Source organism: Watersipora subatra, chromosome 11, assembly GCF_963576615.1.
Source record: "Watersipora subatra chromosome 11, tzWatSuba1.1, whole genome shotgun sequence".
NCBI lineage: Eukaryota > Metazoa > Bryozoa > Gymnolaemata > Cheilostomatida > Watersiporidae > Watersipora > Watersipora subatra.
The window spans coordinates 27,411,397-27,438,270 of NC_088718.1; the positions used below are offsets into that span (position 1 = coordinate 27,411,397).

The 26,874-nt window shown below is 36.3% G+C and overlaps 1 protein-coding gene across 1 annotated transcript; it reads left to right on the plus strand.

Moving 5' to 3' along the window:
• The first annotated feature begins 1,804 nt into the window (after positions 1 to 1,804).
• LOC137408604 (oxysterols receptor LXR-beta-like) lies at positions 1,805 to 25,533 on the plus strand. Its single transcript, XM_068095187.1, has 8 exons — positions 1,805 to 1,860; positions 2,484 to 2,595; positions 6,978 to 7,118; positions 17,206 to 17,415; positions 19,696 to 19,850; positions 20,184 to 20,342; positions 22,462 to 22,684; positions 24,818 to 25,533. The coding sequence occupies exons 2-8, from the start codon at positions 2,484 to 2,486 to the stop codon at positions 24,991 to 24,993; spliced, it is 1,176 nt and encodes a 391-aa protein (XP_067951288.1). The 5' UTR covers positions 1,805 to 1,860; the 3' UTR covers positions 24,994 to 25,533.
• Positions 25,534 to 26,874: the final 1,341 nt, after the last annotated feature.

Below are 26,874 nucleotides of genomic sequence, written 5' to 3' on the forward strand. Positions count from 1 at the left end.
TTAATTTATTGCTAGCACATAGTAAATGCATTAGTCTATTGCTAGCACATAGTAAATGCATTAGTTGGTTGCTCCCATATAGTAAATGCATTAGTTTATTGCTTGCACATAGTGAATGCATTAATTTATTGTTAGCACGTAGTAAATGCATTAATTTATTGCTAGCACGTAGTAAATGCATTAATTTATTGCTAGCACATAGTGAATGCATTAGTTTATTGCTAGCACGTAGTAAATGCATTAGTTTATTGCTAGCACATAGTGAATGCATTGAATAGTAAATGATGGATCCTTGTTCAGCCAAAAGGAAGCGGCTTGTCAGCACCGGACTGAGAAGAGAAGAGACCGACTCGGCCAAGAGACGGATTGGCTGAGCACCAGCCAGCCCCAGAAGCAAAAGATGGCGCTTATTCATATCAAAGGATGCCACCAAGATCAAGCAGGCAGAGCACAGGGAAGTCTGAATGAGAACAGTTGTGTATATGCACATACTCTGAACTGTTATCAATATATTATTACCAATGTATAACTTTAAACTTGAACAAGGCGGTTGGTTCTAGGTGGAGCATAGAGGGGTCTCTGCAGATCTTTTACAATACATACATACAGAATACATGCACATACAGTACATACAATATGTACATACAGAATACATGCATTAGAAGTTCTAGCAAATGTAAGTTTTAGTGAATCTTTTGTTAAAAAGACGCCCGTACTATAAGCACATAGCAGAGGAGATTGCTGACAACCCAATTGAAGCAGCTCTCTGATTGGGCAGACGTTTTTGTTGCTGCGACAATGACAAGCTGTGTTTTATAAATACCATTGGCGTCTGTCAAAGGTATAGCAGACAGACTAAAAAAAATTTAGAATATCTTATGAAAGATATGCTGTCATTGAAGGTCTGGCAAATGGGAAAGCTTGCTGCTCTCGTGGCTCATCGGTTTGTATAAAATTCTTTATTTTGGGATGTTAGACAGCTGAGAGCAGCTGAAAATAGCTGAAAATAGCTGTCTCAGTTAAACAGCTATTTTCAGCTGTCTAACTGAGGCAGCTAAAAAGTCAACTTAATGCAGTAAAAGTGAGATATATACAGGGAGTAGGCTAGCTGTTACAGCTAGCCTACTCCCTATGTGTGCGTGTGTGTGTGCGTGTGCGTGAGTGTGCGCGTGTGTGCGCGTGTGTGCGCGTGTGTGTGCGTGTGCGTGTGTGTGCGTGTGTGTGTGTGCGTGCGTGTGTGTGTGCGTGTGTGCGCGTGTGTGTGCGTGTGTGTGTGCGCGAGTGTGTGCGCGTGTGTGTGTGCGCGCGTGAGTGTGTGCGTGTGTGCATGTGTGCGCGTGCATGTGCGTGCATGTGCGCGTGTGCATGTGTGTGTGTTGATTTAAGTTTAATTACACTGTGGTTCCTTCTTAGATAGATTTTTTATAAATATTGATCATGTCATATGCGTGTGTCTGAGTCTGAGTACATGCGATCATAGAACAGAAAAAACAGACTCATATCATCGCCCGGTACATCCCTGATTATTAACTGCATGAGAAAGTTACTAACCAAGTGGTAAATAAAGTGAAATATAGCACAAGTAATGCATAAGGTCATTCCACCTGCATCTGACATTCTCAATTAGTTCTTGAGTTGAAGCTGCTGTAAGTTTTTCTAGCGAGGCGTAAATGATTAGCTGGCAGAGATAAAGACACTCGGGTCACTGACATATACAGATGAGCGCACACGGGCTCTCGGCTAGCGGGTGTTTGTATTTCTAGGCTATTCTCACTCACAGCACTCGTAGTTTTTCTGTTGACAACTTCACACATTCTTGGCGCTCTGTAAAGACTTGGTCGAAAATAAAAACGGCACTCGGTATGTGAGACACTTTCTTTCTGTTCTACACGTGCAATCGTTACATTAGATTATAAACTAAGTATTGACATTAGATTTTGAGCTAGATGTAGATGCGTAGAGTACCTAAATTAGAAATTGTAGACTTACTTTCCTGTTTTTAGCAAAAGTACACATCAGTAATATTTTTCAGTGTTTTAGGAGCTTGTAGATTTATGAAGCATTTGAAAAGTTGGGTTACGATTGACTCTTTTTAGAAAATTTGGTATTATGTTTCCACAAACACTTTGAATTTTGTGTCAAAACACAGGAAGCGTGTTCAGATAGACATGACAATTCCCAGTGTACAAGTATGTAAACTCTATTAAAATGAATGACACACCCTTAACTGCTACAATCCAGGCAGCTAAAAGAGGCAAAACTTGGATGTCTGTCTGTGAGGATACTATGATTGGTTGTACCAACCAATCATAGTGCTTGTCACAATCAAACATATTCATTATTCTTGAATCTGTAATACTTGATGGAACTACACCAACCATCAGAGCTAACTAGAGCTGGAATATTCCAGCTGTGTATTCCTATCTCTAATATAACTTTGTTACAAGAGTCCAAGATGAGTAAATACCCTTGAAATACTGTAGATGGATCGTGACCTGGGTAAATTCCTAGAAGATGGTTCAGATAAGTGTATGGTGTGCGGAGACCACGCCTCAGGCTATCACTACGGAGTTCTCAGTTGCGAGGGCTGCAAAGGTAATTATATTGGTCTGTTTTTCTTAACTGTTAGGATTTTTATGGACATATTTATACCAGCAGACAGAAATTCATTTATAGCAAATCAAAACTGGGTTAGAAAGAGCAGCACCTGAAAAAGCAGAACTAAGCTCAAAGGCCAGGAAGCAGCATCACTAGCAAAGAGATGAGGAGTAAAACACTCCAGTAAGGAACTGTGTCTACATCAAGGCAAAGTAACGCAATTTTAAACATAGATACGTAATACACGTAAAGCCTTTACAAGTTGTACATATGACACCAAATGACGCAATGTGAGTTTTGTTGTAGTCTGGTCAGAAGAGATTCTGACTTGTGATTGTAAAACACAATTGTAGGTAGATACGCAAATCGGTAGTGATATATACGCTAACGTAGATGCGTAGGATTGCAGTAGTGCACTGAACACACATCGTCAGCCACTGGAATAAGTCAACTAGGGGTAGCTCTCAGGTTGTAACAGTAGGCCTACATGTATAGCCGTTAATTATTCATATCAGCCTGTTCACCAGCAAACCTTTGAGGAGTCCTTCCTCTTCACCTTAATATCAGGCTAGGCTAGCATACCGAACTGCTCTGTAGTACACAGCCAGTCGAGCGCAGAGGTCATTCACCTCTACAAAAGCTTTTGTAAATAACACACATTTCTTTGTGGGGTAGCGTTGTTATGAGTCACTGAGCTCACACAATAATTGGCTAGTCTTGAAACAAGTAGTAAGTTTTCCTTGGCATTCTTTAGCTCTGCACTTAATATATTTACCATGGCAGCCCAGTGCAGTCTGAGAGATCAAGGGTGTGTCAACAGTTAACAGAGAATAAGTATATACACAATAATTGTCACAGCAAGAAAGATGATTGATTGATGCAGGTGTAGTGGGTGTAGTGCGCAAGCGGCAAAGCTGAACGTTGAGGGTGTGAAACTTGTATAATGCAGTCTTTTTTTGCCCCTTCAACCGTGGCAATGGACAAGTACGGCTCTTGCTACGGTAAGGAGTGAGAGTTCATTCAGTGGCATGCCATTATAAACTGCAAGAATTAGCCTGAAAGTCTGTCAAGATCGAAGGCTGGGTACCCAGTCAGCCTTTTTGATAATAAAGCGGGGTGGGCACATGGCCAGCCTACTGGATAAAAAAGTGGGTGGATACACAGCCAGCTTTTACATTTTACAAATAGTCAGATTTCTATCTAAATCACAGCTTATTATATATGAAGTGAATAAAAGAAACCAATTTATTAGTTCGCATGTTGCTTATCTGTGATAGTCAGTGGTTATTTACTCTGGCAGCCAGATTTCGAAGAGGCCAGATAAAATTGTACTTTTCTGTTAGAAATCAAAGAATGAGTCTTCAAGTTCAAACAATGCAAACTATTTGAAGGGGGGTTCACAGAAGTTCCACCAACGCGATAACCAATATATGTTCATATTTGATGAGAAATTTAGAAACCTGCCTGTCTTACTCTAGATTGAAAAGCAGTTTCACCACCAGCTATCACTGTTCGTAGATGCATGCCTCCTTTAAACTCCTTGGCATCCTTTGGTGATTGGTTCTTTAAACATTTAAGGAATCAATGACAAAGAAGCAGCAGCACCGACAGCGGATGACAAATCAAAAAAAAGTAACACAATTTTATGAAGCTTATAATTTCATTTTCGAAGGTAAACACGGAATACCAGCAAAACGTTTACAAATTATTCATATAACATTAAGTGACGCAATTTGAGTTTTGTCGTAGTCTAGTCGAAAGGATTCTGTCTTGTGATTGTAACAAACAGTTGTAGGCAGATATGCAAGGCAGTAGCATACGCTTAGAACCGGTTTTATAGAGTTGCCTTACCTTAAATGTGCATTTAAGTGGAAAAAACTTACTTAGCCCAGAAAGAGCAATCATTTAGCTACACAGTGATATCAAATATGATTGGTTCACAACAAGTCATGTGACCTGGGAGCCATTTATATGCAGTTCTCTCTCGATTTAAAATAACTTGTTAAGCACACCAGAAATATCAAACTGAAAACATCAAATGCCAGTATATTTTACATAATAAAATCTAGTTTAATAAATTAAAATGCATTTTTTGTGTTTATTTTATAAAGATGAAGTGAAACGTTAAATATCCATTTAATTTTTACAGTCTGAGTACGATTAAGTTGTATACACCATAAAACCTCTAATTGAACACCATGACGCTCTATTTGGCAAACTTTCCCTATAGTGGTGGTTAAATAGAGGTGGGATTCAAGTAGAAGCCGGCATTGTATTTTTAAAAGGTTTGTCAGAATTTTGGGAAGAGTAATTTAACCATTTCATGGGCCAAGCGAGTGTCGCCTATATTTTGCACTCTCCTTCAGGCAAGCAATATTAACCCTTTTGGATGCAATAAATCTGCTAACTCAAAGATCTCTATATAAAAATGCATTGGAAATCCAAAAAAAATCTCTACCAGCTGATATATATTGCTTGCAATTGACGTGCAATGATATTACAGTGTGTGCCCCCAGCTGTGCAATTTGTTGGAGCTCTCAATTTTTTATTTCATTTTAAATTTGGATGCATATTTCTATTTTATGACTATATTTAACAATATTGCATAAAATCACAATATATTCATCAATATTTTTGCTACAGCTAGCAGGAAAAACTGACTTTTTATGTGCAATAAAAGATGAGTTACGAGCCTCGATCCATTGAAATCGAGTTAGAATAGCTGTAAGGATGCTATCAAATAGTATGCTATGAATCTGTAAGTTTATAAATTATATAATAATAATCTATCAAATGCTACAAATATATATTCAAGAACACGTTACCAAAACAAACCATAATTAGAGTATGCGCAGAAAAAATAAACATTCTTGAAACAAAATATATTGGTATCGTTTACTCAGCCAGATGCATTCCGATTGTTGCTTTCAATAGAACAAACATTTTCTGGCTGTCTAATACCTTTCATAAAGTCAGCTGACATCAAATCTTTTCTTGAACTTCTGAACTAATTGCTATTAGCATTCAAACAATTTTTTAGCAGAGCAAACTTTTTATGCATTGCATTTTGTACAAACGCGACGCGTAAAAGTTCAGCTCAGTAAACACAACCTTTGGTCTAAAACTAGTAGTTTATATATACCATCGTAAATGTGTACCGTTTTTCAGATACATCGCAATATGAAGACCATGTTAAACAAAGAGCTATTATTAGCCCCACAATTAATAATTATTTTTCATAGTGCTTTTAAATTTTTAATGAAAAACTGAAAAGCATGGAAGATTGAAAACAGACTTCGATACGATCAGAAACAACAAAAGAGCTAAATGTTATTGACATGACCGAATCATTATTATACGATTTTGTAGACACTTTTCTGCTGATCACTCACTTGCTATTACGAGCTCGTAATAGTCAAAGAGTGTAAAAGTGACGGTCAAGTAGAGGTGGCAGTCAAATAAAAGTGGCATTCAATTAAATGTTTTACTGTATATATACATAGATTTAATAAAATAAAGGTAAACAATATATATACATAAAAAAGTAAAAAAGTAAAACATATAATCTAGCAACACTGAGGCTAGAAAATCACATAACTAAAAGAGTTCATTGACCTGCAGACAAGACAAATTTGAACCAAGCTTCCACAAAAGTAGTTGATATTTTACAAATGAATACGCAATCTTCATTATCAATTTTATATCATCTTGCTTTTGTTTAACAGGTGGTGCAAAGTCTTAAACTCCTGAATAGTTTAGAGAGATCTGTTCATCTTTCATTTTATTTAGAGTGAATAATCTAGCAACAAGCTAACTGCATTTCTATCATACGTATCTATTCATCGTAGAATATAGACAAGGTAGACTTCATTACACGTAGAATATACGTAGACAAAGTAGACTCTTTTACACATATAATACAGACAATATAGACTTTATTACACCTAGAATATAGACAAGGTAGACTCTATTACACGTAGAATATAGACAAGGTAGACTTTATTACACATAGAATATAAACAAGGTAGACTCTATTACACATAGAATATACACAAGATAGACTCTATTACACATAGAATATAGACAAGGTAGACTCTATTACACATAGAATATAAACAAGGTAAACTCTATAGCACGTAGAATATATACAAGCTAGACTTGGCAGTCATATCAAGTCAAAACATATTTTATGACTTTCACAGTTGTAACCAACTAAGATCTGCATTGGTTGCTTGGCTGCACAGCCAGTAACCGAGCCTGTTTTGACTCTTAGTGCTAAACTATTAGAAAAAGGCATTTTGGGCAAGAGAATAATTTTATTGCTTGTATGATATCCGCAGCCATTTCTCTTGTTATATAAGGCAATTTCGTTTTTATAGGATTTTTTCGACGGAATATTCAAAAGTCTTTCTCAAGAAAGTGCCGCCTCAAAAGTGACTGCACTATCGACCCATTCTCTCGAAGGAAATGCCCGGCTTGCAGGTTAAAGAAATGCCTTGATGCAGGAATGCAGGAAAGCTGTAAGTTATTGACTAGAGGAATCTAACATTGATAGACACATAGGTAAATACATAAATAAATAGACCCATAGATATGGACTTTACTATTGTTGGTCAAAGCTGTTAAAATAAAATTAGACTTCGAGGCAAAATTCTCTGATTAGACTGCCTCTATGGACAAATCTTTTTCGCACAGAGATGCTCATGGCGAGTGACACCTGCTTGCCCTTCTGCTCGTGACCGACCAGCCGAGGCCTGCTCAGATTTCTCCTTTCAAAAAGATGCTGAGCAACCAGTTGAGAGAGAAGCCGCCCCAAATTCGCAAGCATCTCGACTAAATGGAAAAAGTTAAGGAAGCCGAGTTGGCCAAGCCAGCCCGGATCTCTTGTTCAACAGAGACTGAGCCCGCTAGGTCACTGGCCTCTGCCCAAACGCTAACTTGTAGATTACGCGTTCAGTTAAAGAAGCTGACTGCCAAGTCAAAAAAAAGATCATTCCTACAGAGTGTTATATTTGGGGCGACAGGTGGGAGCAGGTGACTGAGGTGTTACAGGAGCCTGACACTTGCGGCCTGAGTGGGGTTACCACCAGTGCCAAAAGGAACCGGCAGATCTTTGTTCAGCACTTGGTCATTTAAATGTGCTTCTGCTAATGGCAGCATGTTTTTCGCGATTAAATTCCGTCACATCGGAGGACACACTGAGGCGCCGGGTGTGAAAGCATAATATATTTGGTAGCCAAAGCCAAATGATGTCCCTTCTGCGAGCAAAAAGATGGCTGACCTTCTTTTCTTGTGAAGTTGGGCTTCCCACTCTGATTTTAGCTGACTGCCACCTAGAGAACCAGCAGCTAAGTTAACCACTATGGACAAGCACGTGCTCAAAGAAGGCTGTCCAAAGAGTAGCGTAGACTCGCTAGATCCCAAGCCGAATCAGAGATTGCAGGTTGCTTCTATGCGATCAAGCCAACCTGGATCGCTCCCAAATGTTCTCCTGTCAGACTAAGTGATTGAGTAGAAAAGCCTTTGAAACAGGTCAAGTCCTGCGGCAAGAGATTCACTCATTCCCTAAGAGTGCTGACAGCTAATGAGGTCCTTTACTACTGGTAGAAGGAAAGAGCCTGCCAGTTGCTGATAAACAGCCACCAATGGCAGGTGCTGGCCCTCTATACTGCCAGCCTGATACAGACCTGGAAAGTGAGAGGAGACTATCTAGCCTTTGCCGAGTCCAACGGGCAGCGACTAGAGTTTTGAACACGATGACACCGGCTCTGGTCTCAATTACTCTCGCATCCAGTGCTGAGTGGACAGGCCCCCAGGACCTCCGCTGGAGAGGAGAGTGTAGTGGCAGAATGACGAGAATAGGGCCAACTGTTTAACCAATCTCAGGACCCACAACAAGACTGGGCCGAGTTTTATCACAGCAGGAGACTTAGTCGTAGGTGAGCTAGCTCGCCCTATCAAGCTGGCTAAACAAAGGACTGGTGAGCCGAGATGATGGGTTGATGTATCTTATCTACATGTATATAAGAAGCCCAGATGAGTGAATAAAAGCAGAAATAACCAGCAGTCTCTCTACATGTTGTTCATTGTAATACGCACACATTAATTACATGTAGTCATATATATCTGTAAAATACTGAACTAGAGTTGAACTAGCTGAGCTAAACTAGTTGATGGTCTAGTTTTTGAGATAATAAAGTCAACATGGCTTGAGAGAGAACAGTAAATGTTTGTATATTTGCCCAGAAGCTTGACACTGTCAGTATTTTTTATGTTCATGTTGTTTAAATCTGAATATTATATGCATGCTGACAGTTCTGAGTGTCGTGAGAGATCCTCATGTGTAATAAGTATATACACAGTTATTCTTCAATTTGGAAGACTGATCAGTGGTGCTGTGGTAGTGTGCTTGACATTAAATCTGATTATTCGTGTTCAATTCCTGTGTGGTGCACTCTCCTTTCCTAACATTCTTAGTTTGTCTTTGGACAGACGTGGGTCTTTTTGTAGTAAAGATTGTAACCATACCCTTGATATATTTTTATGCTATGTACTCATTTTCAACTAATGAGAATGAGAACTATCCCTATTACATTTGACTAGCTTGCTTCAGGGATCGCTAAACATATTATGGAAATGTTTACTTTTCCATATCCATTTCCATAAACATAAATATTTCCATAATTTTATGCAAATGGATATGGAAATCTTATTTTAGAAATATGGAAATGTTATGGAAATGGAAACAATATGGAAATGAATTATGGAAATGTTATGGAAATGGAAATAATATGGAAATTAATTATGAAAATGTTATGGAAATGGAAATAATATGGAAATGAATTATGAAAATGCTATGGAAATGGAAATAATATGAAAATGGATTATGGAAATGTTATGGAAATGAAAATAATATAGAAATGAATTATGGAAATTTTGTGGAAATGGACATAATATGAAAATGAATTATGGAAATGTTGTGGAAGTGAAAATAATATGGAAATGAATTATGGAAATATTATAGAAATGGAAATAATATGGAAATGGATTATGGAAATTTTATGGAAATGGAAATAATATGAAAATGAATTATGAAAATGTTATGGAAATGGAAATTGTGACATACACGTAATCCCTGGCTTGCTTGCTAGCTGTTTAATATTATAGTGCTGCCTTAATATTCGCATCGTGCTGTTAACCCTTTCGCTGAGTAATAATCTCACAAAAACGTCCAAAAGTCGTGTATTTTTTGTTGATAGTTCAATAAATTTGATATTCTATGAACATATTTGGCTTGAGCTGATATTTACTGAATGTTTTGAATGTGATGCTTTCTATTAAAGTAAGTTACTTTGTTTGAAACTTTTCACAAACCCTTGTTCAGACACAGTCTAATAATTGTAATTCATCACTCAACTGTTGCATTTTCCGATAAATTCAGTTTGGACTGTAGTTGCAGAACTCCAACGTTTGCACGTGTTTACTCGTAATACTTATTAGATTCTGCTATTGTAAGCTTCTACAATTACTTTCATTTTACTTACTTTGTTCATTAGGATGTAAGAGGTGATCAAATTATTTTAATGGTGGAGTATGAGCAGGTGGTGTGAAGTTGGACCCTGAGTGAGAGAAAAAAAGTAGAGCGATGAAATCTTGTCATCGTCTAAGTCGGTAACATTTATGTTACAGTAAGCCTGCGTGATTATACATGTATATATGCTTTCTCTGATCCCTCAGTAGTTGTAATTAGTGTATTAGAGCTAGTAGCATAAGTGTTGCTAGTATTTAAGTTGCTATTACGAGGCACTTTACTAGTATTCACAAAACAGCACAACATGGATATAGCATTATTATCGTTCAGGCTACCATAACCATGACATTTCTCTATATATTCAATGTTTTTAGAGTTAAAATCACTACTATCATGTGAATTATTATTGTATTAATTAGTCAAGTAATCACTGACCACCGCAGGATCAAATATAAGTTTTATTCTTTCGTTTTGAAAGCCGAATCATTTGTTGACTGGTTTTTCAATATTACATTTTTGTCTTGGAATCACGATTTCATATTTGTTTACCTTGTAGCAAAAAGAAATGCCCTTCAGATAATCATTTCATATCATAATTTATAGATATATATTTTAACAACAATATTTTAAGCTTTACAGCGTACATTTGCTTTTTTATTGTTACCAGGCAACGGCTTTGTAAACTTCTATGGAAAACGCCGCTTATGTCCTTTCCCCACTTATTCGATAAATGATGTTTATGTCGTTTTCCTAGTGAAAGGGTTAAGTCATATATCTAGGCAGTCACTGGGCATTCAATGACAAAAAATCATACTAACAAAAAATATTTTCATAAAATATTGATCTATATGTAATATATTGGTATGAAAGGATAATGGCAATAAAATCGATTCATGTCGCAGAACAACTTTTTTATAGTAATAGATGGTCAAGTGGTTAGTTTTACGGCCTTAGTAACACAGACTGTGAGGTACAGTAAAAAGGGAGTTTCTAAAACCTGTCACTACAGCATACACTTACAGGGCTAAGCTGCGACTGGACAGTTTCGACTACCCTTGATGGTGAGCTTAGACGAAATTTTAGTAGATTCTGACAGAAAGTATCATAATATTTTCTAGCGTTTGTGATTGTTTTTAAGGTTTGCAGTAGTGTGGCTGTCAGGATGTTTTAAGATCAAAATCGACCAAATTTGATCACAGCTTAAACGCTCAGATTCAAGCAAAAGTGTGATTATGATGTTTATAATTGCAAAGAGGCCAACTAAATGGAGACACATAACGCTGTAACTTGAATAGCTGATATCAATAACTTTGATATCAGGCAGAAGGAAAGAGCCTGCCAGTTGCTGGAAAACAGCCACCAATGGCAGGTGCTGGCCCTCTATACTGCCAGCCTGATATGGACCCAGAGAGTGAGAAGAAACGATCTAGCCTTTGCCGAGTCCGAGGTGCAGCGGCTAGAGTTTGGAACACAACGGCACCGGCTCTGGTCTCAATCACTCTTGCCTCCCAGTACTGAGTGGACAGCTCTCAGGACCTCGGCTGGAGGAGGAGAGTGTGCTGGCAAAACGACGAGGCCAGGGCCGATTTTTTAACCAATCCAAGGACCCACCACAAAGTCGGGACGAGTTTCATCACAGCAGAAGACTTAGTCGTAGGTGAGCTAGCTCGCCCTATCAAGATGGCTAAATAAAGGACTGTTGAGCCGAGATGATAAATTGATGTATCGTATCTACATAAACCTTGATGATCTTATCTACATGTATATAAAAAGAACAGATGAGGGAAGAAAAGCAGAAATAACCGGCAGTTTCTCTACACGTTTTTCATTGTAATACGCACACATTGATCTCATGTACTCATACATATCTGCAAAATACTGAACTAGAGTTGAACTAGCTGAGCTGAACCAGCTGATGGTCTAGTTTTTGAGATAATAAAGTTAACCCTTTCGCTTGGTAATAATCTCCCAAAAATGTCCAAAAGTCGTGTATTTTTTGTTGATAGTTCAATAAATTTGGATTCTATGAACATACAGGGCTTGAGCTGATTTTTACTGAATGTTTTGGATGTGATGCTTTCTATAAAAGTAAGTTACTTTGTTTGAAACTTTTCACAAACCCTTGTTCAGACACAGTCTAATAATTGTAATTCATCACTCAGCTGTTGCACTTTCCCATAAATGCAGTTTGGACTGTAGTTGCAGAACTGCAATCCTTGCACGTGTATACTCGTAATACTTGTTAGATTTTGCTACTGTAAGCTTCTACAATTACTTTCACCTTGTTCATTAGGATGTAAGAAGTGACCAAGTTGTTTTAATTGTGGAGTATGAGCAGGTGGTGTGAAGTTGAGCCCTGAGTGAGAGAAAAAAAAGTAGAGCGATGAAGGCTTGTCATCACCCAAGTCAGTAATATTTATGTTTCAGTACGCCTGCGTGATTATACATGTATATGCTTTCTCTGATCCCTCAGTAGTTGTAACAGGTGTATTAGAGCTAGTAGCACAGTGTTGCTAGTATTGAAGTTGCTATTACGAGGCACTTTTCTAGTATTCACACCAACAGCACAAAATGGATATAGCATTATTATCGTTCAGGCTACCATATCCATGACATTTCTCTATATATTCGGCGTTTTTAGAGTTGACATCATTACTATAATGTAATTTTTTATTGTATTAGTCAGTCAAGCAATCACTGACCACTACAGGATCAAATAATAGTTTTATTCATACGTTTCGAAAGCCGAATCATTTGCTGACTGGTTTTTCGATTTAACATTTTTGTCACGGAATCGCGGTTTCATATTTGTTTGTCTTGTACCAAAAGGAAATGCTCTTCAAATAGTCGTTTCATATCATAATTCATAGATATATATCTTAACAAAAATATTTTAAGCTTAACAGCGTAAATTTGCTTTTTTATTGTTACTAGGCAATGGTTTTGTAAACTTCTATGGAAAACGCCGCTTATGTCCTTTCCCCACTTATTCGATAAAGGATGTTTATGTCGTTTTCCTAGTGAAAGGGTTAAGTCATATATCCAGGCAGTCACTGCGCATTCAATGACAAAAAATTGTACTAACAAAAAATGTTTTCATAAAAAATTGATCTAAATGTAATATATTGGTATGAAAGGATAATGGCAATAAAATCGATTCATGTCACAGAACAACTTTTTTATAGTAATAGATGGTCAAGGGGTTAGTTTTACGGCCTTAGTAACATAGACTGTGAGGTACAGTAAAAAGGGAGTTTCTAAAACCTGTCACTACAGCATACACTTACAGGGCTAAGCTGCGACTGGACAGTTTCAACTACCCTTAATGATGAGCTTAGACGAAATTTTAGTAGATTCTGACAGAAAGTATCATAATATTTTCTAGCGTTTGTGATTGTTTTTAAGGTTTGCAGTAGTGTGGCTGTCAGGATGTTTTAAGATCAAAATCGACCAAATTTGATCACAGCTTAAACGCTCAGATTCAAGCAAAAGTGTGATTATGATGTTTATAATTGCAAAGAGGCCAACTAAATGGAGACACATAACGCTGTAACTTGAATAGCTGATATCAATAATGATAGAGACAGGCAACCACGCGACTAGTGACATCATTTCAGCACGTATTTTTATGAGATTTTTAACCACGATCAACTTTTGTCAATTTTAGTTTTGAAACATCTTGGCAGTCAGATCACTTCAAACACAAAAAACAACCGCAAATGATAAAAAGATTCCAGTACTTTCTGATAAAAAATCTACTAAAATATTATCATGTAAGTTTATGATCATGTTTATTAAGTGTAAGTTCATCTTTAATAGGATCAAACTTTGACCATAAGGTACATAAGGACCATAAGGTACATAAGGACCATAAGGTACATAAGGACCATAAGGTACATAAGGACCATAAGGTACATAAGGACCATAAGGTACATAAGGACCATAAGGTACATAAGGACCATAAGGTACATAAGGACCATAAGGTACATAAGGACCATAAGGTACATAAGGACCATAAGGTACATAAGGACCATAAGGTACATAAGGACCATAAGGTACATAAGGACCATAAGGTACATAAGGACCATAAGGTACATAAGGACCATAAGGTACATAAGGACCATAAGGTACATAAGGACCATAAGGTACATAAGGACCATAAGGTACATAAGGAAGTGAGCATTGAAGAGAAGAGCTTGAATGAGATGAACTCGTAATAGATCACCTCTACCAAATTCCTCACTGCCTCTGCGTCAAATGACTCAGACCCTCTACTCAGACCCTTAGAGCAGCACTTCCCTATTCATTCTCATCACCTCACCCTCTACTATTGACGAGAGCAATTTCCATTGCTTTGAATGAAACAAAAATGCTCAAAACGTAATGAAAAACAGACATATTAGAAAGTAACACATTATTATATTCCAATAACACATATTATGTACCAAATAATGTGTTATTGGGAGGTCATCCTAAAAAGTTGGGGTTTGGGGTTCGATGTTTGATCGATTAAATGTTTTCTCACAAGCAGCAACATATAAAAAGCAACCCCCTTTATGATCTTTGAATTTTCTGCTGCTTCCCTGTTAAAATCTGATTGAAACATGGTTCCTTGTAGATAAGTGAAATAACCAGATCCTTCTCAGGTTTGATTGGGTTACAATATTTGTTTTGGATATATAACTAAGAAAAGTTGATTTTTCATTTGGAGTAGTGTGCACTATGTAAGGGCGACAAATTTTTTTTAGATGAATATTGAAATTTCTAGGCTTTTATATCGCTAGCAAGAGACTCAAGCACCAATAACTATTCTATATCATAAAGGAGTGAGGGAAACTGTTCTTTTTATATATCATAGTACTTGCCTATCAACTACCCACACACTAAAATTGGTAACCATTACTTACAAACTGGAAAAGCGCTTGCCTATATATGACCTGTGCTCCGACATGTGTTGGCTTTAACATCCTAGGTGCCAAGTACCAACTTGTGGTAGAATGAACAACCATTCATGAAAACAGAAAGAGAAATGTGATACAGTTTTCCAGTGCTTTAGGTGCATAATGTCAACCCTAATGGGTGACATTCATCAAGAGGTCAATAACCTATATTCAAAGACTAAGCTAGAGATCAATGGCTAAAATATAACATGTGTGAGCATCGATTGTTGCATCTACAAAGGATATGCGCTTTCACTTTTACTTCTTTGCGTATGTCTCAATCCCAATAAACATCACGAGCACCCAATAGGGCTTCCTTACTCGTTTTCGTTGACAAACCTCCCACAATTTCACACCCTCTTGTTTAGAAGGGAACAAGAAGGCTCAAAACATAATAAAAACAGGCATTCGGAATATATGAAAACGTCATTCTAAGAAGAGTCTAAGGTTGTCACACGGCAGCGACATGTTGTCACACGGCAGCGACATATAAAACAACTTACTTTATAGTTGTTGACTCTTTCCTGCCTCTTTTTCCCTGTTATTTGATCAAAACGCAGTTCCTCGTCGTAGAGTGAAATGCACAGATCATTTTCAGGATTGGCGTTACGATATTTATTTTGGATATATAGAAGAGATGAGAATACCGAGTCACATAACCAAGTTGTTGTGACAACAAATACACATTCTACGAGCACCCAAGTCGAGAAGCCCAGAACTATGAGCATGATTTCAACAGTGATACCAAAATTTATCATATTTCTACATACATGGATAAAATCAAGTTGACAAAAAGTAAATGATACATGTATATACTTAATAATTAATTCTACGGAAGTTTTCAAAAATGAATGTGTTCAACTCGTTCAAGTACTTGTGAAATAGTTTATGTTTCATAGCAACCATAATTATGAATTTTTAGTCGTAGCTACAAACAAGAAGCCAACTGTAAACTGTAAAAAAAACTGTAGCATCCTCCTTTACTGCTTTACAAGAATTAAAACCACCGAGTGTTTTACAATAAAACAAATATATATTTCAAGAATATATATGAATACATGTAATTCCGTGTGCGCCTACAACAGAACAACATGCAAGAGATCTCTGCTCTCCCGACTCATTCAGCCTCCTTATATATCATCTCGTTTCTAGCCGGCTCCACCCCATCGGTCTCTCGGTCTTCCGTCGGTCTCGGCATTCTCTCTCGGTCGATTGTGCTCTCATCGACGACCGTGTCTCTTGCCTAGCTGGGGCTTGGCCCTGTCAACTTTCCGCCACAAATATGAAAGAAAAGCAGCGTGTAGGTTTACAATGCTTTTTACTACAATAAGCTTATATTATTGTGATAAGCAGAGATTAGCGTGTTCATAGAATGTAAGGGTTGCTTTCATCTAATGCATGCCTGCACATTTACAACGCTTTATTCTATATAGAACTATTTACAGTGTTCTCTATTCTCACACAGACCTGCTCACAGGCAGCCTTTTCCTTATAAAAATTAACACAAAGTATAATTTCTCCCTACACAGACCTGTCAACAATCTACCTTTTTTCTTACATAGATTTGCTCGAAGTGCTTTGTGTTTTTGTACAGAACTAATCAGTGTTCTTTATTTTTGTAAATACCTGTCAGCAGTATGTTTTTTAAACAGATCTGCTTTTCATATTTCTTTACCTATACAGACCTTTCCACATCGTATTCTTTTCTTAAACAGGTTTGCCGACAGTATTCATTTAACCTAAACAGACCTGTTCACAGAGTCCTATTTCCTTACACCTACCTGCAATGTCCTTGTTTTTCATACAGTTCTACTCACTGTATCTCCCATTTTTCTGCCGACCTGATCGCGGTGTCCACTTTCTCTAACCTAGTGTCCATTCTCCTAATACATACCCGTCGACAGTGTATTCTTTCCTTACACAAATTTGCTCACAGCACTTTTTTCTTTGCACAGACGTAGTCAATAGTCTCTATTTTTACACAGATCTTTCAGCAGTTTTTTACACATATCTGCCCATAGTGTTATTTTTACCTAAACGAACCTGCTTACAGTATTGTTTTTCTTTGCACAAACCTGTCCACAGTGTTTTTCATTCTTATGTAGACCTGCCAATAGTATGTACTTTTTTAAACAGGTCTGCTCACAGAGAATCAATGCCGTGCCCGAGGCTTTAAAAGGAAAAGGTCTCAGGCTTCAAAGGAGAGTGTTAAAAACTCAGATGACCTCTCAGACAGCAACTGTTCAGAAGAGTCTAAATCCTCTTCGTACTCCTCAAGCAGCCCCAACCCAGTCTCCAGTCCCACTAATATTGAATTTAACTGGCCTATGGAGAGCAGCAGTGCAGGTATGTAAATAGTAGGTAAAGTGTCAGTTGCATGTACATGTAGTTCATCTCTTAAGCAATGTCTGCTAGCATTAATATTCAGCGGTGTCAGTGGTATGAACTATCAGTCAGTCAGATGTGATAGTGTCGTGAATAATTACGGTCAAACATAGACTTACAATTACCTCTGTGGACAGATCTTTGACACGCAGTCTAAACTTTCAACAAATATTTCTCATGATGTAAAAAGCTTTTGATTCCATATATTGTGCTCAGACTCTCTGGCTTATCTAGTCAGGAACGTATAACAATATATTTCATTCACTGATAAGTTTACCAAATAAATGTGATTTTTATTTGCGCTTGACTGAATCAAATTGAGTACGGCCAAAACCTTTTGGTTAAAGTTTTCAGGCTACATTCAGCTCTGCTGCTGTCTCTAGTCTACAGTGCTGCCACTCTTTAAGACAATACTACTGTTTGAGTAATTTACAATTGGTTAATCCATAGATATATAACTGGTAATGGCGCTAATGCGAGCCCATCATTCATTTATTCATTCACTAACTATGGTAACGCATACCCTTCGAGGTTGACAAAAATTATGATTTCTTTTTTAAAAAATCCAAATTTTTCAACTTATTCCTTTCCTAAACACAGTGACTTAAAACTGATTTCAGTCAAAGAAATCTAATTTTTTCGACTGAAATAAATTTCATTCATGTTTAATATTTTTCAATTTTTTGATCTGCTTTATGATCAATTATGCTCATGCAAATTTGCCTTTGTATTAAAAAGTTTGCCGTTATTACAAGGTTATCGTAAAGTTTGCCTGCGTATTACATTAATATGAAAATGCTGGTGAACCTACGCTTCAGTATTAGTGAGTAACATGCTTTAATTTGACAACCAACTAAATTTTTTGCATTTACCAGACATATAAATTATAATGTGCAAACTACAGAAAAGTTAGTGGAGTAAAGATAGAAGTCTCACCCTGAGTATAAATAAAGGTCAAAAACATAAAAGGCACTAAGAAATATTTAAGCACAATCTCTCTGAGTGCGATAGATGCGGTTGATCAATGCAAAATTTAAAAAAAAACTGGCTTGCCGGTTTTTTTTAGTAGCTAGCTGGTTTCTGACTTTGAATGAAACCAAAGTTGAAGAATACTCTTTCAATGCTTGCACTTCTCCTGATTGCAGTAAAGATTTTGATGTACCAATTTTATTAATTAAACCATAACTGCCACATACAACTTTTATCGTATTTTCTAGGTAAATCAGACCCACTGATTCCGATTTTGTGCTCAAAATAAAGATTGGTCTACTAACATTCACAGTCATGATGGCTTTTTTACAGTATTTTAATTTCGGTCTCGAAAACAACACGATCGGCACAACAAGCTTCGCTCATAAATATGTGACGTATTCTAGCTTTTAAGGAACAAAAGTTAGGGATGTTTATTCCAATTTAGAATGATGGAGATGGGTGTCTTAAAACCCATTATTATTTAAATCCATCTTGTAAAATAATCTCAGTTTTTTATGAAAGATAGATAAACTATTTAAAATTTCTCGTAGCTTGTTACATGATGTTTACTAGGCTGAAAGTTGAGAAAAAAAGAGCTCAAAAAGTGTGGTAACAATGCTAGCTTGTTATAAAATCGCTAAAGTGATTTGAGAATTTCAAAAATTAACAACTTTCACAATTTATGAAAATCAATGAAACTTGATCGTGGTTAAAACGCTCAAAGAAAAATACGCTTGAAATGATGTCACTAGCTGTTATCACCGTGATAGTTGATATCCGCTATTGTATTCAAGTTGCAGCATTGTGCGTCTCTATTTTGTTGGTCTTTTTGCAACTATAGACAAAATAATCACACTTCTACTTGATCTGAGCATTTTAACCGCAATCAAGTTTTGTCATATTTAAAACATTTTTGCAGTCAGACTGATTCGAGCAACAAAAACAATCGCAAATGATAAAAAAATTTGATATTCTGATAAGATCATCTAAAGTGTTGTGCAAGTTGATCTTTTATCATACCAAATAAGGACCAGACCTGAAATGCTGTGAGTTCTACACCAGCATTTCAAGTTCCACAAGTTCCACAAGATTATCAAACTCTTTATTACTAGCCTTGACCTTGCTGCCATTTGTGTTTGACAGCGCTCAACAGAATCGGGATATACATTGCCAGCAATGTTGTTCCCTGTTCAAACCCTTTTGTACAGTTTCAAAATGATAAATAAGCTATAACTAACTACATGTATAACGGGAAACTTTATTTTTCAGATCAAGCAGACGCCAACCAAAAGTTGGGCTCTGATCGTGAAAACAAGAAACTTCCGGCAGAGTTTAAAGGTTTGATAGAAGATGTTCAGTTGTCACAGAGAAAGTGTGAGGAAGCAGCTCTAGCAGAGTTGAACTCTGTTCTGAATACTGACTTGGTTAGTAACACATGCGTATGGGGCAACTAGAGAGACTTGTTACCTACCTTTTTGTCCCCGCATGTATGCCGATTCTAAAACGTAAATTTTTTTACCAAACTAAGGGGTTCGTCTAGACATTGTACAAACATAATTAGCGTTGGGCATATGCCTATTTAAAATGAAGGATGATTGAACTTTCTTTGAGAATCTACTAAGAATGCACTTTCACAAGTTTCGTTTAAAATCTATTGATGATGTAAGGTTATTAGTCTAGACAGATGAACATTTCACCACTTCTACCATTGTCAGTTGCATTAAATAATAACTCATACTATCTCTTGTCTTTTCCAGAGTGACCTCAAGGATTACAAAGCTGATGAAATGGGTCAGCTGCTTTACATGCGGAGGGTGCAGCACACAGTACTCACTGCTCAACACATTGTCAACTTCGCTAAACAGCTGATTATGTTTAATGACTTCTCTCAAGAGGATCAGACGGTTCTTCTGAAGGTTGGAATACGTAAAACATTTTTCTCTTAGTACATGTTATATCAGTACATGTCATATCAGTACATTTCATATCAGTACATGTCATATCAGGACATGTCATATCAGTACATGTCATATGAATACATGTCATTTCGGTACATGTCATATCAGCACATGTCATATCGGTACATGTCATATCAGTACATTTTATATCAGTACATGTCATTTCGGTACATGTCATATCAGTACACTTTATAAAAGCACATGTTATGCTAGTATATTTCATGTCATTATGCATCCATAGTAGGATATGTATATATGTATTGATCATGTTACATAAGAAACCTGTTTGGTATGTCAGCCTAGTGTCACATATAACAAACCTATGCCAAATCACAAGATAATGTCATCATCAAGTCTTGCGATTTAAATCACATGACGTGCTCCATCCGCATGTACGAGCATTAATATGTTCTGTTCTTAAAACATTAGGTGACAACAAGTGGCAGGAGGTATTTGTATGCAATAGCCTAAGAAATCTTTTGATATCTGCAATAGCATATTATGGTGAGTTTTGTAATGATAAAAAGAATTTTAGGTAATATCTTGTTTAGTCCTTCATAAGATCTGCTATTTGTGTTGAGTATAAGTCTGCTAATTGCGAGTATCCATATTTGCTGAATAGAAGTGTATTTCAATAATTCATAAAAATGTCCGTAATAGATAACACACAGAAAAATTCATAAGCAATTGTGACGTAATTAACTTTAATCCCAGGATTGGATGTTTTACCAGACAAGCTTTTGACCTCCTGTTAATTGCAGGCAGTTGTAGGCTGATGTTTCTTAGCTAAGTGAGAAGTTTTTATATTAAAACAAGTCTGAATGTTTGACTGTGTTATTCTTAGTTGGGCCTTTCTGAAAATGCAAAACTCGCTCATACATATACAAAAATACACAAAAATATAGCAATACTAGCAAAATTCTCGGCGTTATACGGGTAATGTATGTATGTAAAGTTTTTGCATAGAATATCTATTTTTAATCAATATAGGCAACATTTACTATTCTAACTTTTAAATGAAGGTATTCGTCTATTTCTGTGTGTGTCCGGTCAATGCATAATTCAAATATTCGAAAGCCCGAGGCACAGCTAAAACAGATTGTTGAAAAACATTTTTTACTTTTCATGCTACACATTTGCTCAAGGTTTAAAATAAATTTTAAACAGTGGGAGGTTATGTAGTTGCCATTGGCTAAGAATAAAATTGAATTAAATATACATTGAAAGTGTGCACTTCCTTAACCTTAGCATAAAATTAATGTAATCTTGGACTGTAAACCAAATGTAAATGATAAGAAAAAAGGGAAAATTTGTAGGTACAAACCAATAATACCGCCGTTATTGTACAGTCATTGAATTAGGTTAATTTTAAAGTTTAAATTCAACTTAAAGTCAAGTTTAAGTGCAATTTAAACTTAAAGTTAAGTTTAAATATTAACTTTAAACTTAACTTGAAGTCAAGTTTAAGTTAAGAACTGATTAGGCAATTTACACGTATTTCACTGTTCATATACCGTAAAATCCCTGTGATGTGAATGTTCTCAGAACACACTACTAAAGGCTGGTTCACCCTATATCCCCGTATGTCGGCGTTTTCCTTTCGGCATTCATCGTCGATTATGTGAACCATAAACCGATAGCATCGACAAAGCAACACGTCGGAAAAGTTTGCAGTTGTCAAACTTTCCTGATGTTTTTCCAAGCATTGCTGACTGCCTTTCTAATGTGAACCATTTCGACAATACTAATTCACGGTCATGGATGGCGTAATTTATTCATTTCTGTTTATAGTAGTTGCTGCGGGACTAGTATTTGATTAAAGCACACAAACACATAGACGTTTCTTCGTGAAAATTTAAAAAGAAAATTGAGAGCACAACTTCAGAGAGTATTTGTTGATGCAAACGTGGATGGGTTTGTGATAATGTGAACATTATTATCATCGACTATCACCAAAGTATTGTGTCATCAACACCAAGATAAGTCGATTATAGTGTGAACCGGCCTTGAGATTGTAGGAGCATCTACTGTACTTGGTAGATCTTTAACAACATTTTGCTATTTTACTGTCTTGTAGAACAACATCGCTCAGCTGCTTACACTAAAAATGGCCAGGCAGTTTGACTCAAGTACCGGTACGATTAGAATTGCCAAAAAATGTAAATATACAGAGGAGTCTTTGAGAGACGCTGGTCTTGGTAACTCAACTATCAGTATTTTCTGTTTCTGCAAAGGAATGGCTGACATAAAGACAGATGATGTGGAATATGCATTGCTGGCATGTATTTGCTTATACTCAGGTATACTTTCAAGCATGTTCATTCCATACAGAATCCCAAACACATACAGTAATACCTTGCTACTTCGTGGTTCAGTACATTAGGGGATTAAACGATATGCGTTAAAAAATAAGAATATATAGAAAAGGCAAAAACAAAAACAAAATTAAAATTATAAAATACAAAGTTTCACTCATATTCTGACCCAGTGAGATCACTCTGTAAGCATTCGTGTGCAAGCAACTATCACAGTTCGCTTTTTTCCTGTGACTTTTTTTGGAGAGCAGAAGCATAAATTGTTCATGACACATCTTGAACACTCATGACTCTCATTATAACAACAGAGAGTTATAATGTTATCGCCTCTCACAAGCTTACAAACATGTGACTTCCTTCTCACAACAAACCCAGTTAATCTAAAGCAGAACTGTTCTGATCAGATTAAGTTCAAACTATTAGGTTCTGCAAAAGGGCAATATCCGGCTTAAAATACTAGAACTTAAGTTGAAATATAAACTAAGACGACAAAAAACATTAAATTGATTTACTTATCGTAATCTATATATATAAATCTCAAAGTCTGTGTGTCCTTCGGATTGTCCAGTTATAGCTATTAAAATGTTGGAAAGAGGAATCCATATCACAGAAGATTTGGTCTCGGAACCTTCCATTCACCAGGCAAATACCTTACCAATTTAGCTACACGAGATTGATTAATCCATTGGGCGATATATGTGGCTATGTCAGTGAAAATATGCTACCGCTCTCCGTTATGGCGCAACCTAATTTTATGCTGGCTCTTACAGCTCTTATTAGTAAGCTTACCCAAATTAGCCATTAGCATTGTGCCAGGCTAATGGTAAGTTGCAAACAACTACGTTACCTCTCCCTGTTTATAAACTAAATATTAATACTCGTGCTATTCCAGACATTCCGCTAGTATGATTATAATTATATATAGATTTTTCTATATTGTTAGAAAATCATGCAATAGTTACAAGAAGTTTAAAAAGCAGTTTAAGTGTTAAATCTTTTACTCATACATGTACTTTGAAAATTAAGTTTTATTTCACAAATTTTTACTTATTGTGAGGTCTCTGGTCAGCATTAACTGCGTAAAATGAGGAATTGCTGTATCAAACTTGACATTAGAATGATCAACTTGGAATGCGCATGAAATATTGTACAAATATATGATTTGATTGGCTGATGAAACTAAATCAAAATGATTACACGTAACAATGCTTTGATAAATGATTAGCAGAATGCCCAGCAATGCACGAGTATTAAAAATCTTATAAACAGTGAGAAGTAATGTAGTTGCTTGCCACTTGCTATTAGCCTGGCACCTTGCCAATTAATAATGTGAGTAAGCTTGCTAATAAGAGCCGTGAGAGCAAGCATAAAATTACATTGCGCCGTAATTGAGAGTGGTAGCATATTTTCGCCCACATAGCGACATATATCACCCAATATCTCTGTCAATCTTGCGTAGCTTAATTGGTTAGGTATTTGCCTAGTGAATGGGCATTCCAAGTTCACACCTAGCACGATGCGAGCTTTTAATTCTAAATTTTAATAGCACTAGCTGGTAACACTGAAGGACACACAAACTTTGAGATTTATATATAAATATATAAGAATATATATAAATATTTATAAATATATATATATATATAAATATCTATAAATATATATATATATATATCTATTTTTTTCTATTTTTCATCAAAACTAGCAGATCTTTTTAAAACTCCAAATTTTTACCAGGATTCATTTTCTAGCTTATACTTTGCGAGAAAATGGAACATTAAATAAAGTAGACCGCATTAGGTAGTGTCATGCAAGTGCCAAGTATTACTGGTACTTTGCCAACAAACATTATGCTTTTTAGCTAAAGCTTTATACAAGCTAATATTATATAGTACTGTCTCATTATAGCTATTAATAATGCTTGTAGCTTTTTACAAAGCTTTTCTATGACCAAACATATAAATACTTGGGTTTTCTGTTATCAAATCAGTTGTCTCTGGAGTGTGCAATAAACCATTTCTCTAATTTAATACTCTATTTAATTGCTTCTGTGCAGAAACATAACAGGTAGTTAATGCATCAATAAACAACTGTTGAATTAGAGATAATTTTGTGTTCTAGAGGGAGTTGCCTCCCTTGAGGATATCAAGAAGTTGAAACTGCTGCAGGAGCTGCACTCAAGAGCCTTAGCATCTTACTGCGACTTTAACTATCAAGACGGGTGCCAGCGGTTCAAAAGGTTAATCCTAAAGCTGTCAACACTAAATGAGTTGAACCTTCTTGGTTCTGATTTATAGCCATCGGCGCTCAATCTATGCTGAAAAGCATTGATTTTATGTACTAAAACCTTATGTGCCTTCAGGGGTCCAACGACTCACTCTCTATCTTATGATGTATGGAGAGAAAACTGGCTGTCACTCGCTAGTATTTCTATTAAAACTAAATTCTTCTAGAGACCCAAAATATGCTTCATTGTTTATTATAATGTAATACTTTTTGTTATAAATTGGTCTAGCTTTTTTCATTTTGCATTTTTGTGCACTTGTTTTAAAAATCATCTGTGAGCTAGCAATGAGATCTGCAATATTTTTACAATTTTTTTTGTTTCAAGTACAGCTCACTAACCTGACTAGTTTCGGTCTCTAAAGACAGAGTTTCAACCATTTCTGAAAGGTCACATAGAAGTAGGCATGTATCAGTGATAGCTCAGTGTTACACTTTCTTTGTATCAATGAGTTTATAACCTCTTTGGTTCCACGCTTAGCACAACTTTCTATAATATTATCTATTTTGAGTTTAATGAATTTACTTGTGACCATATACATGGCTTACACGTCTCTGAATGCAGTTCAATCTTGAAAAAGAGATGGTTGTTCTGTATATATGGTACACTTCAGAGGTCAACCATTTTAGGTTTTGTACACTTCAGACTTTGTACACTTCTGACTTTTTACATTTCAGACTTTGTACACTTCTGACTTTTTACATTTCAGACTTTGTACACTACAAACTTTATATACTTCAGACTTTTTACTCTTCAGACTTTGTACACTACAGGCTTGCAGCACATTAGAGTTGGTACGTTTCAGGCTTGATATGCTTAAACTTTGATTACCGAACTTTACACATTTCAAGTTTTGTACACTTCAGACTTGCGCAGTTTGAACCTTGTACACTTCAGACTCTGTGCACTTGTAACTTTGTATGCTCTGACTACAAGGGGTGACAAAGGACTAAGTAGAACCAGTATCCACTGTTAAAATACATGTACATTATATAAGCTAAAGTACAAAAACACCGGGTATAGTTTAGATACTTGGCTCTCTGGGTGCTTTACCTAAAAACATAAGTTCTCTCTTTGTTTTCTTTTCAGTGGCAAAGAACATGCTGTTGCTATAATATGCAGAAAAACTTTTCGCAAATAACCTTCTCCTGCCTTTTGCCTCGCGATTAGGTTTCAAAATATTTTGAAGTTTTTTTCTCCTGGCACACTTATGCAATGTCATCACAACTCTCCTACAATGTTGTTACCAAATTATCTGGATGCCAATTTTTTCCATTCAACAATTAAGACCCGGCCATATGGCAACTGAGCCTTCTCAAGAGCAGCTACCCTAGGACACTTATATTTTGCTAGTATTTAGTTTCGTGAGTAGCATAAAGAGTAAAATTTTGATGCAACTTAATTTCACAGCTCTGATGAGTGCGAAAATATAGTGATGTGAGAATAAATGCAGTGGAACAAACATAATTAGATTCCTCAGGTTTGGTTCATCGGTAAGAAAATTTTTTTCAATTTGGGACTAGTTTGTAATTGTGAACCGCAGGTAAATTTGTGTGGCCGAAATCGATGATGCAATTTGATAGCTTGCTGCCATTTGTTTCTTGGACTATCAATAAACAAAGCTATTTAATTCCGCATTTTCGCTCATTCGTTATGATAGTTTAGTTTCGCTCATGAAATTTTCGCGAGAGGATGACTCCGCGAAAACGCGAAAGTTCGATGAGGCGAATACATAAGTGTCCTAGGGTATTACTAATAAAGCTGCTGAATTTTACAATGAATGCCAAGACATGACTATCCCCCCTACATTTCAAATACAACCGGCAGCGTTGAAAACTTTGGCTAACAGTAGACACTAGCTACTTTTTACCCACTGTAGCCAAAAAGCTTTCAA

Bases quoted from the DNA above. Each gene is read 5' to 3' on its own strand.
- LOC137408604 (XM_068095187.1), top strand. From the start codon at position 2,484: ATGGATCGTGACCTGGGTAAATTCCTAGAAGATGGTTCAGATAAGTGT. The intron at 17,416-19,695 runs GTATGTAAATAG...TTTATTTTTCAG, and splicing joins TATGGAGAGCAGCAGTGCAG to ATCAAGCAGACGCCAACCAA. The intron at 22,685-24,817 runs GTATACTTTCAA...TTTGTGTTCTAG, and splicing joins ATGTATTTGCTTATACTCAG to AGGGAGTTGCCTCCCTTGAG.